We start from the raw sequence: 16,246 nt of genomic DNA, 5'->3' as shown, positions 1-16,246 counted from the left end.
GTTTATATTTCTGAAACTTAGGGGCACATTTACTAATCCACGAACATCCGAAAAGTGTCCAAATGCGTTTTTTTCGTAATGATCGGTATTTTGCGATTTTTTCGTAAATTGTCGCGACTTTTTCGTAGGCCTTTACGACTTGCTCGTAAATTGTCGCGACTTTTTCGTAGCCGTCGCGCCGAGTACGAAAGTTTCGGATTCATTCAAGCTTCAATATCATGACTTTCCTTGGGCCAGGTTGGAGCTGCAGAGTGCCATTGAGCCCTATGGGAGACTTTCCTTGGGCCGGGTTGGAGCTGCAGAGTGCCATTGAGCCCTATGGGAGACTTTCCTTGGGCCAGGTTGGAGCTGCAGAGTGCCATTGAGCCCTATGGGAGACTTTCCTTGGGCCAGGTTGGAGCTGCAGAGTGCCATTGAGCCCTATGGGAGGCTTTCCTTGGGCCAGGTTGGAGCTGCAGAGAGCCATTGAGCCCTATGGGAGGCTTTCCTTGGGCCAGGTTGGAGCTGCAGAGTGCCATTGAGCCCTACGGGAGACTTTCCTTGGGCCGGGTTGGAGCTGCAGAGTGCCATTGAGCCCTATGGGAGACTTTCCTTGGGCCGGGTTGGAGCTGCAGAGTGCCATTGAGTCCTATGGGAGGCTTCCAAAATCATGCAAAGTCGCAAAGGTTTGCCTGCCATTTACGAGCGCTCAATACGAAAAAGTCGCAACAATTTACGAGCAAGTCGTAATAGCTACGAAAAAGTTGCGACAATTTACATGCAAGTCGTAATGGCTACGAAAAAGTTGCAACAATTTACGAGCAAGTCGTAATGGCTATGAAAAAGTTGCGACAATTTACGAAAAAGTCGTGACGGCGACAAAAAAAATCGCAAAAAATACGAAAAGTCGCAAAATGTTTGTTTCCAATCCGTTTTTTTACCATTCGGGATTCGGATTCGTGGATTAGTAAATCAGCCCCTTAGTCTCAGTGCAACTGAGAAGGGAAGATAACCAAATGCCAGACCTTTTCTCATTTAAATCAGATCTAAAAGGAAAACGTTATGGTATAGCTTGAATAAAGAAGAAGAAAGATTTGCTAGATTTATGAAGGTAATTAGGGAAAGGTTTAGCCCACTCACCTTCTCCAAGAGGGTCCAAGGTATGGATCATAAGCTGGAAGATGGTGCTGCGCATGGTGCTGTTGTGCAGTGAGGCGGAGCTCCCCCCTCTAGTTAGGAATGGTTTCAGCTAGGAAAATATGAAACAGGCACATTTTCTGAAATGTTTTTTCCTATGTAATTTGGTGTACCTATATACTGGGAATATTGCTTTTTATATTAATTGTAGCCATTATTTACTGTACTAACTGGGGGTAAAGTGTTAAGTAGAAATAAAAAGGCAGGAGTGGGACTTATCAGGAGGCCCAGGTAGGTGATAAGCAATCCCAGCATAATCAGGCTTGAGAGAAACTTGTTGATCCCCTCTATATGCATTTCTTTCCATAGGCATCTTGTATTGAAGTGATGGTTGATATATGACCATATTGTACATTATCAGAAAAATATCAGCTCAACTGACTAATTATTGTTGTATAGCAGGGATCCCCAACCTTTCTTACTCGTGAGCCACAGTCAAATGTAAAAAGACTTGGGGAGCAACACAAGCACCATAAAAGTTCATGGAGGAGCAAAATAAGGGCTGTGATTGGCTATTAGGCAGCCTCTATGCACACTATCAGCTTACAGGAGGCTTTATTTGGTAGGAAATCTTGTTTTTATTCAACCAAAATCAGGAATTCAAAAATAACTACCTGGTTTGGGGGCACTGAGAGCAACATTCAAGGGGTTGGGGAGCAACATGTTGCCCCCGAGTCACTGGTTGGGGATCCCTGTTGTATAGTATAGTATATATACTGTATTGTATGTTGTATGTATTATAGTTGTATTTGACTTTATATAGCCAAAGAGTGTTTCACTATTGAAAAATGGCTATTGCTCTACTTGCTCTACTTACTCTTAACCTGTTGTTGTCCTCAACCGGCTTTGGTTCATCCTGTGCAACTGCTCCATTGCCTTTCTGTGTAAGATATGAAGAGCAACAGTGGATCACTTCCAATTAGGGAGTAATATGGCCCTGAGTATTTATTCAGATACCAACACCAGGAATAGACTTCTGTATACCTTGCAAGCCTGATATATACAGAGATTGTACAAATGCAAACTTGCGTCACATTCACCATTTGCAAAACATTACTTTCAACCCTACCTACCATACTGTGTAGGCACACTAAGATTAGATTTAAGTCTGTGTTGCTTTTACTGCTGAAATTGTGTATGGCTAGAACATTAAGCTTACAGCAAACATTATCTAGCCATGTCTTGGTTTGCTCAAGCTTATTCCAATTTTTGTAATTAGTTTGTTGCTGTTTGTTGCCAGTGCATTGTATGGTGCTGCTATAAATGTTTACCTAGGTTTGCTTCCACTCACTGGTTTATAAAACCAGACAGTGACATCAAGGGAGTAGAGTCATGATGTTGAAGGGGCAGGGTGATAATGTCAGGGAGAATTGACACCCCTTATGGTGGTTGAATAATATAAAGGGCAGGGATTGGCCGGGTTGTGGGTCAAAGTGGCAGAGTTTTGCTCTGATTTCATAAGTCTGAAACCCAGAAAAGCAATTTTGAACTGAGCAGCCCAGCAAAAAAAACAGTTTCAATATTTGTTTTCAAATAAGTTATCCGCACCCGAAATGATGTGCTTCTTTGCCCGAGCATATGACTAATAATGCCATATATTATACACAGATATGGGATTCCTTATCTGGAAACCCGTTATCCAGAAAGTTCAGAATTACAGAAAGGCCGTCTCCCATAGACTCCATTATAAGGGAATAAATCTAATTTTTAAAAATAATTTCTTTTTTCTCTGTAATGATAAAACAGTACCCTCTACTTGATCCAAACTAAGATATAATTAATGCTTATTGGAGGCAAAACAATCCAATTGGGTTTAATCAATATTTAAATTATTTTTAGCAGACTTAAGTTATGGAGATCCAAATTATGGAAAGATCCCATATCCAGATAACCCCAAGTCCTGAGCATTCTGGATAATGGGTCCCATACCTGTACTGATCTTTTAGCATCTCAATAGCAGCAATGATCCAGGACTTCAAACTTGTCACAGGAGCTCCATCTGGGACACTCACATGCTCAGTGCGCTTGGGCAGCTGTTGGGAAGCTGAGCTTGGGGGTTGTTGCAGTTTATTGAGCAGAAAATGAGCCTGGCCTGTCATATAAGCTGATGCTACAGGGCTGATTATTAAATTATGTTGCAAATCACACTGGTTTCGAAGCTGCCATGTACTAATAATCTGTGTTATTTACTAACCAGCCTTATAATGTGACATTTATATTCTATATACAGTATATTGTGAGTGGGGCCCTAAGCTCAGGTAAGTGACAGCAGCACAGAGCATGTGCAGGGAATCAGCAGAAAAGAAGATAGAGAGCTACTGGGGGCATCTTTGGGGGCACAGATCTTCCCTGCTAAAGGACTGTGGTTGCTTTGGGCTGGTAAAAAAGCACAACACATACTGTACTATATTTCTAGCCTACTTCTTTAGTTTAGCTTTAGTTATCTTTTAAAGCTAAATGTTCAGATTCATGCCTTGAGCATTTCTCAGCTTTTTGTGTCAGATTCAATATTGAATGCACATATAGAGTTTGCCACAATTTAGTAGAGAGGAGAACTGTAATTCCGCTGAAATGTTTGTGTTACTGCCTTGTGTTATGTGTTACACTAGACAGGGACATTTTGCCTGCCACCTTCTGGCTGCTGTTTAACTCTCAGCTCAACTCAACGCCTTGCATTTTTATAAATATCCTGCATGGAAGGGAATGCTAATCCTCTTTGGTTATATTCACACTCGTGACAGTTAGACTAATCAGTACATACAAACTGAAGCCTAACGAGCAGCTCACATTAGTGAATGTGAATCACATTCAGGAAGATTTACAGCTTGTGGCAACTTTCACATAACACAAGGCAGTAACACAAACATTCAGCAGAATTACAGATCTCCTCTCTGGTAAATTGTGGCAAATTCTATATTTGCATTCGATATTGAATTTGACAATAAAAAAAATCTTATACTATCACATTGTGAGCTGTGGGATTCTTCTCTAGCAAACTGCGGTGAACTCACAATTGAATAAATATGCCTCTTAGATCTTATGAAAGGTAAACTATTCCATATAAAGTTAGTGTTTGCCAGAATGTAAAAGCAGGTAATAGTAAGAAACAAATATACAGGCAGAACGGTGTGTTGTGGATCATATAGAGTATATAGAGCAGGGATCCCAAACCTTTTATACACGTGAGCCACATTCAAATGGAAAAAGTGTTGGGGAGCAACACAAGCATGAAAAACATTCAGGGGGTGCCAGATAAAGGTTATGATTGGCTATTTGGTAGCCCCTATGTGGACTGGCAGTCTACAGAAGGCTCTGTTTGGCATTAGACTGGGTTTTTATGCAACCAAAACTTGCCCCACTCCAGGAATTCAAAAATAAGCACCTGCTTTGAGGCCACTGGGAGCAACATCCAAGGGGTTGGAGAGCAACATGTTGCTCCCGAGCCACTGGTAGGGGATGACTGATATAGAGAGTATATATGTGGCAGGGGTGGTGGCTTTTTTCCTAGGTTGCCAAAATACCCTCTCCTGCTGGCACAGTAGGTAGGACAAGGGTTTATTTACATATTTACTTTTCCAGTTGTCCGTGGTTTTTACCATTAAATATGCTACATAATAGATAAAAACATGTCCATCAGGTTTATGTTTCTGACCAAGTGAAACCTGTCTCTTTTACAGGTGATCCAGTGAAAGGCAAAAAACTATTTAATACTGTCTCCAATTTGCCTGGGGGGGGATCCTATGTAACTCAAGAAGGGCAATTGGACCAGTTGCAATGGCCAGAAATGCTCAGAAGTGCACATTCAGGCTACAGACGGCTGCCATTCCTGGCTTAGGAGCACAACAGAGTTTTCTTTGCCAACATTTTGATGCCAGAGGAGAAAAAACCACATGTGCCTTTAGCCTTAAAATGGGACTTCTTCTAATCTTAAGGGATGCCCATGTGTCCTCCAAAGATGGATTTGCATGAGGTGTGAGAGGGTTTGTTGATCTGTATGATGATCTACCCTGTGTGTGTATTTTGAGTCATAGGTGCCTGATATAAATATTCTGCATTAAACCAGAACGTAAGGCAAAGAGAAGCTAAGCTTAAAACAAACAGCCTTCCTGTCATTATAGATGATATTAAACACTCTGCAAGATGCTTCATCAGAACCAAGTAACATGGTAGCTGTAACCCACACTTGTTTACATATAATGGCAGATATACAGAGGAGTAATAACTTGTGCATACAAAAAGTATATCCTTATACTGTACTAATTAAAGGGAAACTCTGCCTTCCAAACTAAAATTTGTTAAAGATCCCCACACAACACAGAAACTTCTAATATACCTGTGACTGTATTCTGTTCTATAAAAAGTATGGATAATACCAATTTTATAGGCTGAAATCTAGCTGCAAAACAGTTCTCTTACTGCATCATTTGAAATCCTGGCAGGGGAGGAGGGACTAAAACATTGATATTATATAACCCACAATGCATTGCACGGCAAGGTTCCTTTCCTTATTGACATCACGTGTGCAGGGAATTGTGGGATTTGGAGGATGCAGGCTGAAGGCAAGCAGAGGGCAGTCAACTACTGTTACATTTTATTTGAGTCCCAAAGTAGTCAGTCAGATCAGCAAGGGAACAGGGGGCTGGGCTTAGGGAACTGCTCCAAACCATACTGTTAAATTAAAAATTATGAAAAGGCTGCATATTTTTTAATTGATGTATATTGCAAAGTTACTTAAAATTATGTTTAGCAGCCATAGCAAAGTGTAACCATTGTCATAGGAAGCATTTTAATTAACTGTACAGTCATATAAATGAAAGAATTTCCTTTCAAGACAAGAAGCATTTAAAGGTTCATATTCTGGGGTTAAGCCTACCCTATTCAGCAAAAAACATTAAACAACATTAAAACACATTAAGTGTAATTAATATAATAGGTTAATGTTTAATAGTTTACATAATAAAACTTAGTAGAACTGACAAACCTTTGATGTGTCCTCCAAGGCCATGACTTTGACAAGACGCCTCTGTTTGGAGAGCTGCCCTTTCACCAGTCTCTCCACCTGTACATTAAGCTTCATGAAGCCCACATATAGCCCATAGGCCAGTAGCAGCAGCATGCTCTCCCACCACTGGATCACGTTATCCAGGAAGAAAATGATGAGCATGATCAAATCAAGGATATAGAAGGAGACATCTCTAAAGAGAGGCCACCAAGTCAAGTTAAGGATCTCCCTTGAGAAGAGGGCACATGTGCCGATAACAAACAATATGTTAAAAACAGCAGAGCCCACAATGGTGCCAATGCCAACATTGCTGTGAGAAATAAATACACCGATAAGGGATGTAAAGAGTTCAGGTGCTGAACCTCCAGCAGCCATAAAAGTTGCACCAGCGACGTCTTCAGAAATCTGTAACTTCTCAGTGATCACCCCCAAAGCTGGGACAAAGAATTCATCACAAACAATAGCTAGGGCCACAAATACATACATCATGCCAAAGATGTGAAGTGACACCCAACCTCTCCTGCGTTCCTCTATGCTGAACAAGTCCTCTGGGTACTCTCCTTTGGCATGAGGCAAAGGTGGCTTTGTGGGACTTTTAGTCTTTTCTGTGGTGGTTGTTGTTACAGTGGTAGTAGGTCTTGGTTTGATGGGTGGTGTTATTGGATCTGGTTCCACATCAACACAGTGTCTAATTTTGGTCCTTTCTCTTATTTTTTCTGTAGTGGGGGTAGAGGTAGAAGTAGAAGTGGTTGTTGTGATTGACTGGTTTCCTAGGTCTCTAACAGACATACTGATAAGCTCCTTTTCTTGTATCTCCCTCACAGAGATATGATCCTCCAGTTCAGTCTCAGTCCAAGGTCCTGCACCCACATTATGGTTGACAGACAGCTGGTACAATGAGCAGAGAAACATGGCAGACACTAGGAACAATATTCTGTTCCACTGCAGCCTTTTTCTCCTGCGGAAATGCATTTTAATAGTTTGTGGCAAATACCAGCTTTTGTCAGGAAAAATGCAGTATTCTCCAAATTTATCAGTACAGGGACTTATTTTGTTATAAATGATTTTTCATATTGTCTTGTCCTTGTCTTGCTGCATTTCATGCTTGGACCCTAATAGATTTGTAGATATCAGCCGGGCATTATTGTAAATCCTGTAGAACAAAACATAACATTTAGTACTTTAGAATGTCAGAAAGATCTAATCTTACAGACTACAGGGCCTGTGGCAGAATTAGCCCCAAGCACAAGCATGCACTGTCCTTTTACTTGTTGGCAGGTTCCTCCTCCCATGGGGCCCAGTTGACCAAAGGCCTAATAATTATTAGTATGGGACCTGTGCTGGAACTGTGCTTTATTAAGATGTGTTACAGTTTTTTTCCTTCTTTAAAGGAAAAGTAACACAAAAAATTTTCAAGTAAAAAATCTATTCTACCCTGTCCCAATAATTGCCCTATCCTACAAACCATTTATTATTTTAAATGCTGTAGTACAAAATACCTGTTAAATGTTGGCTTCCGGTCATTTGAAGAAAGGCGATACGGCGATGCAGGGGAAGTATCAGGGGAAGCGTCCACTATGCGGCGATCGATTGATCGAGCCTAGCCTGACTCCTTCCTATACAGTAGGAAGGCTAGGATTGATCAATCGATCGTCGCATAATGGATGCTTCCCCTGATGCTTCACCTGCATCGCCTTTCTTCAAATGACCGAAAGCCAAGTTTTAACAGGTATTTTGTACTACAGCATTCAAACTAATAAATGGTTTGCAGGATAGGGCAATTATTGGGGCAGGGTAGAATAGATTTTTTACTTAAAAATTTTTAGTGTTACTTTTCCTTTAAAGGAGAAAAAAAGTCATTTTGGCATTTTACTGCCAATAGATTCGCCACAATAGTGCCACCTAGAAAAATATATTTATTCTGCAGAAAGCATTGCCATACCTGAATAAACAGCTTTAGAAGCTTTCTCCATATGCTCAAGATAGCAGCTGCTATTTTAGGTAACTTCCTTCCTGCAGTCTAGCCATTATAGCTGAGGGAGAGGGGAGGGAGCATTCTGGTGGGAGGGGGAGCAGGAGGGGGGGGGGAGCCGGAGAGGGGAGAGAACTGCACATACTCTGGCCCCGGGAATTAAGGCTGTTTCTGAGAGAGGAAGTCAGACACTGGAACATCATGTTTACAAAAAAATAGACAAAAAAAATCCCGTGTTTTTTTTGATAGAGGACAGCATTACTGTGAGTGCTTATGGCTGAACTTACATAGACCTTTCTGATAAAGATTACTTCTTTTTTACCTTTCCTTCTCCTTTAAAGAAATAAAGCCTATTTTCCTTTCACAAACAAGTTTCAGCCAAATCTGCCCCAACCCCTGCCCACAATAAAATGCAGAACTAGGACACAAAATTCTCTGGGGGGGGGGGGTACTGCATAAATCCATGTTCTTCTATACTGTTGGATATCATTTATTCATATTCAATTTAATCTATACACACCCAAGCCATGAAGGAAATTATTTTATAAGTGCCTACAATTTCTCATGTGACATTGTAGCTACAGAACATGGTGCTTTATAAAAGGAAAAGCCCCTTCTATGATTCTAAACAACTTGCACTTGATAGTAGACTATATAATATATATATATATATACTGTTTCATACCTCCCAACATTTTGAAAATAGAAAGTGGAACAAAAATAAATGGCGCACGCAACCGACAATTTTTTTTTTTACCACGGCCGTTTTTGCGGCCACACCCCCTAAATACCGCTCCCATTTGACTAAATTCGGCAGGTTATTTAAAGGAACAGTAACACCAAAAAATGTATATATTTTAAAGAAATTAAACTATAATGTGCTGCTGCCCTGCACTCATAAAAGTTGTGTGTTTGCTTCAGTAACATTACTAGAGTTGATATAAACCCTGGTGTGTAGCCATGGGGCAGCCATTAAAAAGAAGAAAAGGCACAGGTTATATAGCAGCTAACAGATAAACCCTGTAGAATACAATGGTGTCTTATCTGTTATCTGCTTTGTAACCTGTGCCTTTTCTCCTTTTTTCCAGCTTGAATGGCTGCCCCCATGGCTACACAGCAGCCTATTTATATAAATTATAGTAGTGTTCCTGAAGCAAACACACGAGTGTCAAATGAGTTTTACCAGTGCAGGGCAACAGTACGTTATATTTCAATTACTTTAAAACACTTTCATTTTTTGGTGTTACTGTTCCTTTAAACTTTGAACACATTTCTGGGGGTTTTCGGGTCCTGTTTTATGTGTTATTACAGTTTTGCTGAAAAATCTGAAATTGCCCTTTAAGCTGTGTGTCTCAGTTCCCCCAAAAGACCTGTTTAGCTTATTAGTTACAATTGTATCTCAGTACAGGTGAAGCTTGTTAACTTTCTGGGCTCTCTGCCAAAAGCTACATATTTAATTAAATGTGAGAAACAATGTTTCTAAGTATAGATGATGCTTGTTAAGATTTTTGGACTCTCTGCCAAAAGCTACTTTTTAATTAAATTTGTATAATTTTTTAGCTTCAGTGCAGGAGATCAAAGGGAAATGAGGGACTTTTCAGCAAGAAAAGGACTGCAGGTTGAGCTGGAAGATATGCTGTTTGTTTAATATACCTGCAGTTTTTGAGCCATACGGGATCTGTCTGTGAGTAGTCAATATGTATAGTCATACTTATAGCCAAGTGATGTTTTGACCACTGCATATTTTCTGGCCAAAACAGGGTGTAAAAATCCTCATGTGTCACCTAAGATCACATCCCTTTACCTTGAATGGCAAAACTTGTGGGATTTTCTAAAGATTAAAATCCATAGATTGAAAAAAATGGCAATTTTTTTTTAATGTTACAAGTGCCATAAGCCTCCATGTATGTAGTAGAGAATATATAGAGAATTGACACTCTATGTTTTTGAGACCAATTGCAATTTAATATAAATTAATCTTCTTTTCACTCATTTCCCCATATTATTTTTACAAATAACCATCATGTTGAGCGCTTAAAGGAGACCTGTCAACCAGACATAAAAAGCTTTATGATAAAAAAAGTCCATTTTAAATTAAAGGAAACCATACCCCCAAACAATGTAGGTCTTTATAAAAATATATTGCATAAACAAGTTCATATGTAAAGCCCTTCTTCATCTAAATAAACCATTTTCATAAATATATAATTTTTTAGTAGTATGTGCTATTGGGTAATCCTAAATAGAATACTGTCATTTTAAGAATTAAGGGCCTCCTCCTGGGATCATAGGATTCACAGTGCACACAAACAAGCCAAGGCACACATACATGCTAGGCCCCATCAGCCAATGAATGGACAGAGTTCTGCCTTTTGCTCCCACACTACTTCCTGTTACAGTTAGAGCTGCATTATTTCTGGTCATGTGATCTCTGAGGGAGCACACAGCCCATCACTAAATGGTGGATCAAGGGAAAGGATGTAAAAGGGAATATTTACTGATATATAAATTCCAGTTTGGCGAGATTCTTTAATAGACCACTTAAAATTATATAAACCTTCTATTGGTTAAGTATTCATTCTGCGAGTATAGTTTTCTTTTAAACATAAAATCCAAATTCTTTGTTTCAATAAAACATCCATACCTGATATAAACTCATTTAAAACCCTCAGCTGTCAATCATATTTTGCCTTCTCCGCCTCTATGCCTGAGGCAATAAGTTTCACTTTAATTTCTGGACTTCATTGTTGTGCATCATGATTTTGGGATGATGCTACACTTTTGTTGATAACAGTTTCCACAAAATGTTTTTAAAACATTCATTTTGCTTGGCTTTAAATATGATTTGGAACTGTTCCGTCGGGCAGGGTTCCCCAACATTTAAAAAAAAATTTGGGGAGCAACCCAAAGCCTGTGATTGATTATATGGTAGCCCAATATGGACTGCCACCCTACGGGAGGCTCTGTTTGGAGGGACACATGTTTTTTTTTTTTCATGCAACCAAAACTTGCCTTCAAGCCAGGAATTTAAAAATAAGCACCTGCTTTGAGGCCACTTGAAGCAACATTAAATGGGTTGGTGAGCAACATGTTGCTCCCAAACTACTGGTTGGGGATCACTGACTTAGGGTGACAGGTTGCTCAGAACTAAGAGCAAAATGGAATGCTTCCATGTTTCAGATCCCTGTTGCTCTCTGTAAAATGGGTAAGTAGGTATGTATCTGCATCCAATAGCCTTCGGTTTACTCTACAGGATGATGTAAAAGTGGAAAATCTGTGGCTAAAAGACTAACCGCAACAAAAGGAAGTTTAAGTGCATTTTGCCTAGTTGGTTAAACATTGATTTACTAAGAGCAAATGTCACTGATGTTTAGATTTTTCCTAGATGAGGAGTTACCTACCCTGTTTTCCCGAAAATAAGACATCCTCTGAAAGTAAGGCACCCCCCGATTTTTCACCCCCCTCGGAAAATAAGGCACCCCCCGAAAATAAGACACCCACCTACGGCTGGGCGATAAATCTCACCCAAACGATGGAATAAATGTGTACTGTATTCTTCTTCATGGAAAAATAAGACATCCCCTGAAAATAAGACCTAGTGCATATTTTGGAGCTTAAAAAAATATAAGACAGTGTCTTATTTTCGGGAAAACACGGTAACACTCAGCTACTGGCACATCTAGTAAATGGGCCCTTTTCTACATTGCTGTAATCTTAATTATGATTCTGCTTGCTACCGCCTGGGCTGTTAAGTACAATTTTACAAATGTTCCTTTGGAACACTGAAAAGAGTAGGGAAAATTCCCTTTAGCCCTTTCTTATTTCCACCATAGGCCTATATGAAACCCAATATCTATTTCTACATCTAATTGTTGGAATAGTGGGCCCTGGTTGTCATGTTCTCTAGTAGCCCTGTCCAACCTTGCCTGCCTCCAATACGCTGTTGTTTTTTTCTGAATAATATTGTTGGACACGGAAACCACTTGGCTTTCCTTACCATCCAGATTGGGGTGGCCAGGGCCCTCTGGCTAATCACTGTCAATTACCAAAGTGAAAATGGTGACCTCAAACCACAAGTAGTGTTATGTGCCCATAAAAATATATGAAATTCCATTGTTGTAGAAGAAAACTGGAGCATTCAATAAGTAGCACATTACTGGTTATTATATATGGTTTGTTGCATACGATTTCAAGGAAGTTTAGGATCCTAATTAAGGAAACTTGCAATACTATCTACCCTGCTAATGCTAAATAATCAATTTATCTATAATGCACATCGCCACAATCCTCTGTTCAGCAATATTATTTTGCAACATTTCATTGTCTTACATAACAAGCACCTTCACTATGTTTTGAGCACAGTAACTCTATAGCCAACACATCACTGTAACTGTTAGGCTATCATATTAAGAGGCGCTGATCCCTTAGACATACCACTGGCATTAGTGCATCTTGATCCTAAGACGCAATAACTCTCTAAACAGATCACTGTCAGTAAAATACTAAGCGGGCCTTGAAACTTGTTGTTGTCATTAGCCTGGCCCTAAAATGAACCACTCAGAATAAAAAGATTAATGACACTAGCACACTTTCTTTTCTGGCTGGGTTTGCCTTTTTGCTGTATGTTTTTAAGCATGCCATGGTTACAGCATGCTCCAGGGAGCAGGACTTTGAACAGCAATATTATTTTAAAAAGACACAAGAAAAGAGGGGCTGATTTATTAAAATAGTGCTAAATTGCAATTTGCTTTGATCTAGCTACTCCAAGTTTAAAAAATGAAAGCAAGGCTCTGATTGGTTGCTATAAGAACCTGGACTGGTGCAGTTTAGCACTTGTATCAATTAGCCCCACACTCTGTTTCTCAAAATATCTTTTTGTTACTGTTATTTTGCATACTTGCCAGATTTTCATTATATGAAGGACAATGAGCTACAGTATGTCTCTGCATCTCATGCCGATATACAACTGCCAGTACCAGCTAGAGGGGGCTCTTGGGGTATCCCTGTAACAAACTGTTTTTTTTCTTAACTGTTTTTCATTGTCTTGCATTGTAAAAGGGTTGGGAACTAAATGCATCAAATGAACTTTGCTCACATGAATCCTAACGTCCGCCAAAAATCTATCTATCTATCCGTCTGTCTATCTATCTGATATGTCTGTCTATCTATAAAATAAATGAGTATTTCTACAATATTTCCAGACAATTTTTTTGTGCAATACATAAATAAAAACCCATGATCCATTGCCAAAACTCTCTAACATACCTTAACATAGCAACCTGCAGGTAACTTGGTGAAATCATTTGCCCCCGTAGTCTTCAGTGAACTGCCTCGGACATGGAGACTAAGGACATGGGAGTAGGGAATGCCCCCATCACCAGCAAATCTCCACCAGCTCAAATCTGCTGAGGGTCAGGTATGAAGGACACACAGCAAGAGGAGTGTCCAATCCACACTAATACCTGCAGCATTAAGAAGATTATATAGAACAGTGTACTTTCCTCGCTCCCAGGAGAGAAGCTGCTGCATGTGGGAGGAATTGAGAGGAATTGTTCTTTATTGAAACATTTTCTACATTTAGACTGGAGACAGCTTATAGAGATTTGTAAAGAACTTGCCATCTCTAGGTTTATGGTGATCTCTAATCTTCAGCTGAGAGTCACCTTGTACCACACACGCACAGGCTTTACATTATTTACTCTGTAATGAAAGGTGGCAGATTGAAAATAATCATCATCCTAAATCTGCAGATTGCATTATCCCCTAGTATTCCCTAGGCATTCTACCTGGCTGGGAGTTGGATCCATTAGTTTGTTTGTGGTACCCCCTACTAAATAGCAGAGCTTGCTACATCTTGGCAAAGAGGAACCCTGGCCTAGGGGTTTGCCTTCAGATGAAATAAGGATGATAGCTACATGAGACACATGCTAAAATGAATACTGGAACAGTGTATGGTGCAGGAACAAATGACTTGGTACCTGTACGCAAAGCAAAATAGCACCAATTTATTTTAGTACAGTTTATAACATCTTTAACAACCCCCTTAATTATAGCAGCAACTACCTGAGACCTCAGGTGCCAGTTCTAGGTGATCTATAGCTTGGAGCACCCTTCCTTCAGCAGGTCTGCGTTTGGACCATTGCACAAAGAACTTCTTAGAAAGAGTTAGAGAGATCTTCAAAAAAACAATTAATAGGTAGGAATAATAAAGGGTTAACATCAACCCACAATTACCTATGGCAATGGGAATGGCAAAGTTAGGTCTGTTTTTCAAGTTGTATATCCCTTCATTGAAGAAGCTTGCTGCTGGAGCTTATTATTCAGGGTAGCATGGTGTATGTATTTCTTCCATTAGGAAACAAATCAGATCAATGGGTGCTATGTTCTTGGCCACTGTGTTCTACCACCGTGGGCTTGGACTGCTGTTTAACAACAGGTTCAAATTCAATTTAATGGGAAAAATTAAATTGTCCCTCATCTGCCTCAGGTTGGGCTTTTAGCTGCTATGGTTTCTATTAAGTATTTTACTATCTTGGTTGGAAAAACAGGCTTGTCTATAACATACTGAAAGTTATTTCTTAGGTACCTAATGGGTATAAAGTTTCTAGGGATGCACCGAATGCACTATTTTGGGATTCAGGTGAACCCTGAATTCTTTGTGAAAGATTTGTCCTAATACTGAACCGAATCCTAATTTGCACATGGAAATTAGGACAAGAAACTGCATATGTAGCATGCAGCTAAAAATTTTGAACTTCTGTGTTTATGTGACAAAAAGTCATGTGGTTTTAAGGATTCAGATTCAGTTTGGCTAGGACCTCAGATTCAGCAAAATGCAAATCCTGCTAAAAAAAGGCTGAATCCAGGATTCGATGCATCCCTAGAAATTTCCATAATTCACCAGTTCATTGATGCTCAGTAAAGTCCTCATCACCCAGTGTTCTTTTAAATGTACCTTGTCTTTGTCCCTAAATTGTGAAAAATATTGTCCCTAGTTTGTACAAGAAACACTTTGACGCTCTAATTCCAAAATAAAAAAAGAATAACCTAAAAACTCAAGATTACTGCTGATATATTGCAATAATTATAGCCCACTAAAGTAACCAATCATTTTTTTTCTAAATTTTGAAAAATATTGATTTAGTCATCACATGAAGCACTAAACTGAAATGAAAACAGTCAGTGTTTGGGTAACTTCAGGTGGTATGATCCAACACCTCTGTTATACGGGGTCTTGAACTTTTTATTGCATAACTGACAGGGATCTTCAAAATTAGGACCAGCAGGCTCAGACTGGGCTGCCGTGGTACTGGGAAAAAACCCGGTGGGCCCCAGCGGCCCAGACCCTATCCTTTTGCTGCTCCCCCGGCCGCTGGTGTCCTTCCCCTGACGTGTTGAAAATAAGATTGTAAGCTCTACAGGGCAGGGACCTCCATCCTCTTGTGCCTTTGACTCTTAACTTATTGCAACTGTATCTTGTATTTATTTGTATTTATTGTTATACTTTGTATTTATCTATTATCTTATTAACCCCGTTTGTATTAATGTATTCTACTGTACAGCGCTGTGTACATAAGTAGCGCTTTATAAATAAAAATATACATACATATACAAGTCTTGCGCTCAGGGGAGGACGTTGGGCGGGGGCCCCTGCAGGGGGTGGGGGCATCTTGGGGGTGCGGTGGGGGGCCCCTGGGGCAGGAGCCCCGGTGAGCCCTGCACCACCCAGTCTGACCCTGAGGACCAAAGTTAAGGATGAGAAAAAGATTACTTTTGGTCAATTTGACCCAGTCTCCCAAGTTTACCCATGTTGTGGCCCTATATTATGAAAAGACCAAGTTGACCATTGTGGTTCCAAAAGTCTAAAGATGACCTGGCCCTAGTCGGGGAGAAGAGCCTCTCATGGTGGATGGTGTTGTTGGCAATAAGGAAAAAATTTAAAAATTTTGGTTCCTGGCAGTCAGTGGAAGTCAGTGCTTCGAGCACTGTTTTGGGAACAGTGGCGGCAAGGTAATAACCAACAAATAATTAAAATGTTTCTTCTCTTTCTTCCCTGCGACTTCTAATCTGATAAAATAGAATGAAGTAGAGGTTCC

General features: G+C 39.9%; 1 protein-coding gene across 2 annotated transcripts in view; it reads right to left on the bottom strand.

Moving 5' to 3' along the window:
* The window catches only part of slc24a1 (solute carrier family 24 member 1), a 30,077-nt gene extending 16,421 nt beyond the window's left edge, over positions 1-13,656 (bottom strand). The window contains exons 1-4 of one of the 2 annotated variants that reach the window (XM_018092502.2): positions 13,416-13,656; positions 6,158-7,331; positions 1,994-2,056; positions 1,120-1,228 (exon numbers count right to left, since the gene is read on the bottom strand). In XM_018092502.2, coding sequence (XP_017947991.2) covers positions 1,120-1,228; positions 1,994-2,056; positions 6,158-7,150 — 1,165 coding nt within the window. In that variant the 5' untranslated portion in view covers positions 7,151-7,331; positions 13,416-13,656. The remainder of the gene's footprint in view (positions 1-1,119; positions 1,229-1,993; positions 2,057-6,157; positions 7,332-13,415) is intronic. The other variant, XM_018092503.2, reaches the window with a different exon arrangement.
* Positions 13,657-16,246: the final 2,590 nt, after the last annotated feature.

Source organism: Xenopus tropicalis, chromosome 3 (genome assembly GCF_000004195.4).
Source record: "Xenopus tropicalis strain Nigerian chromosome 3, UCB_Xtro_10.0, whole genome shotgun sequence".
Taxonomy (NCBI): domain Eukaryota; kingdom Metazoa; phylum Chordata; class Amphibia; order Anura; family Pipidae; genus Xenopus; species Xenopus tropicalis.
The sequence above is the reverse complement of the archived record's forward strand: the minus strand, read 5'-3'. Positions and strand labels throughout refer to the sequence as shown.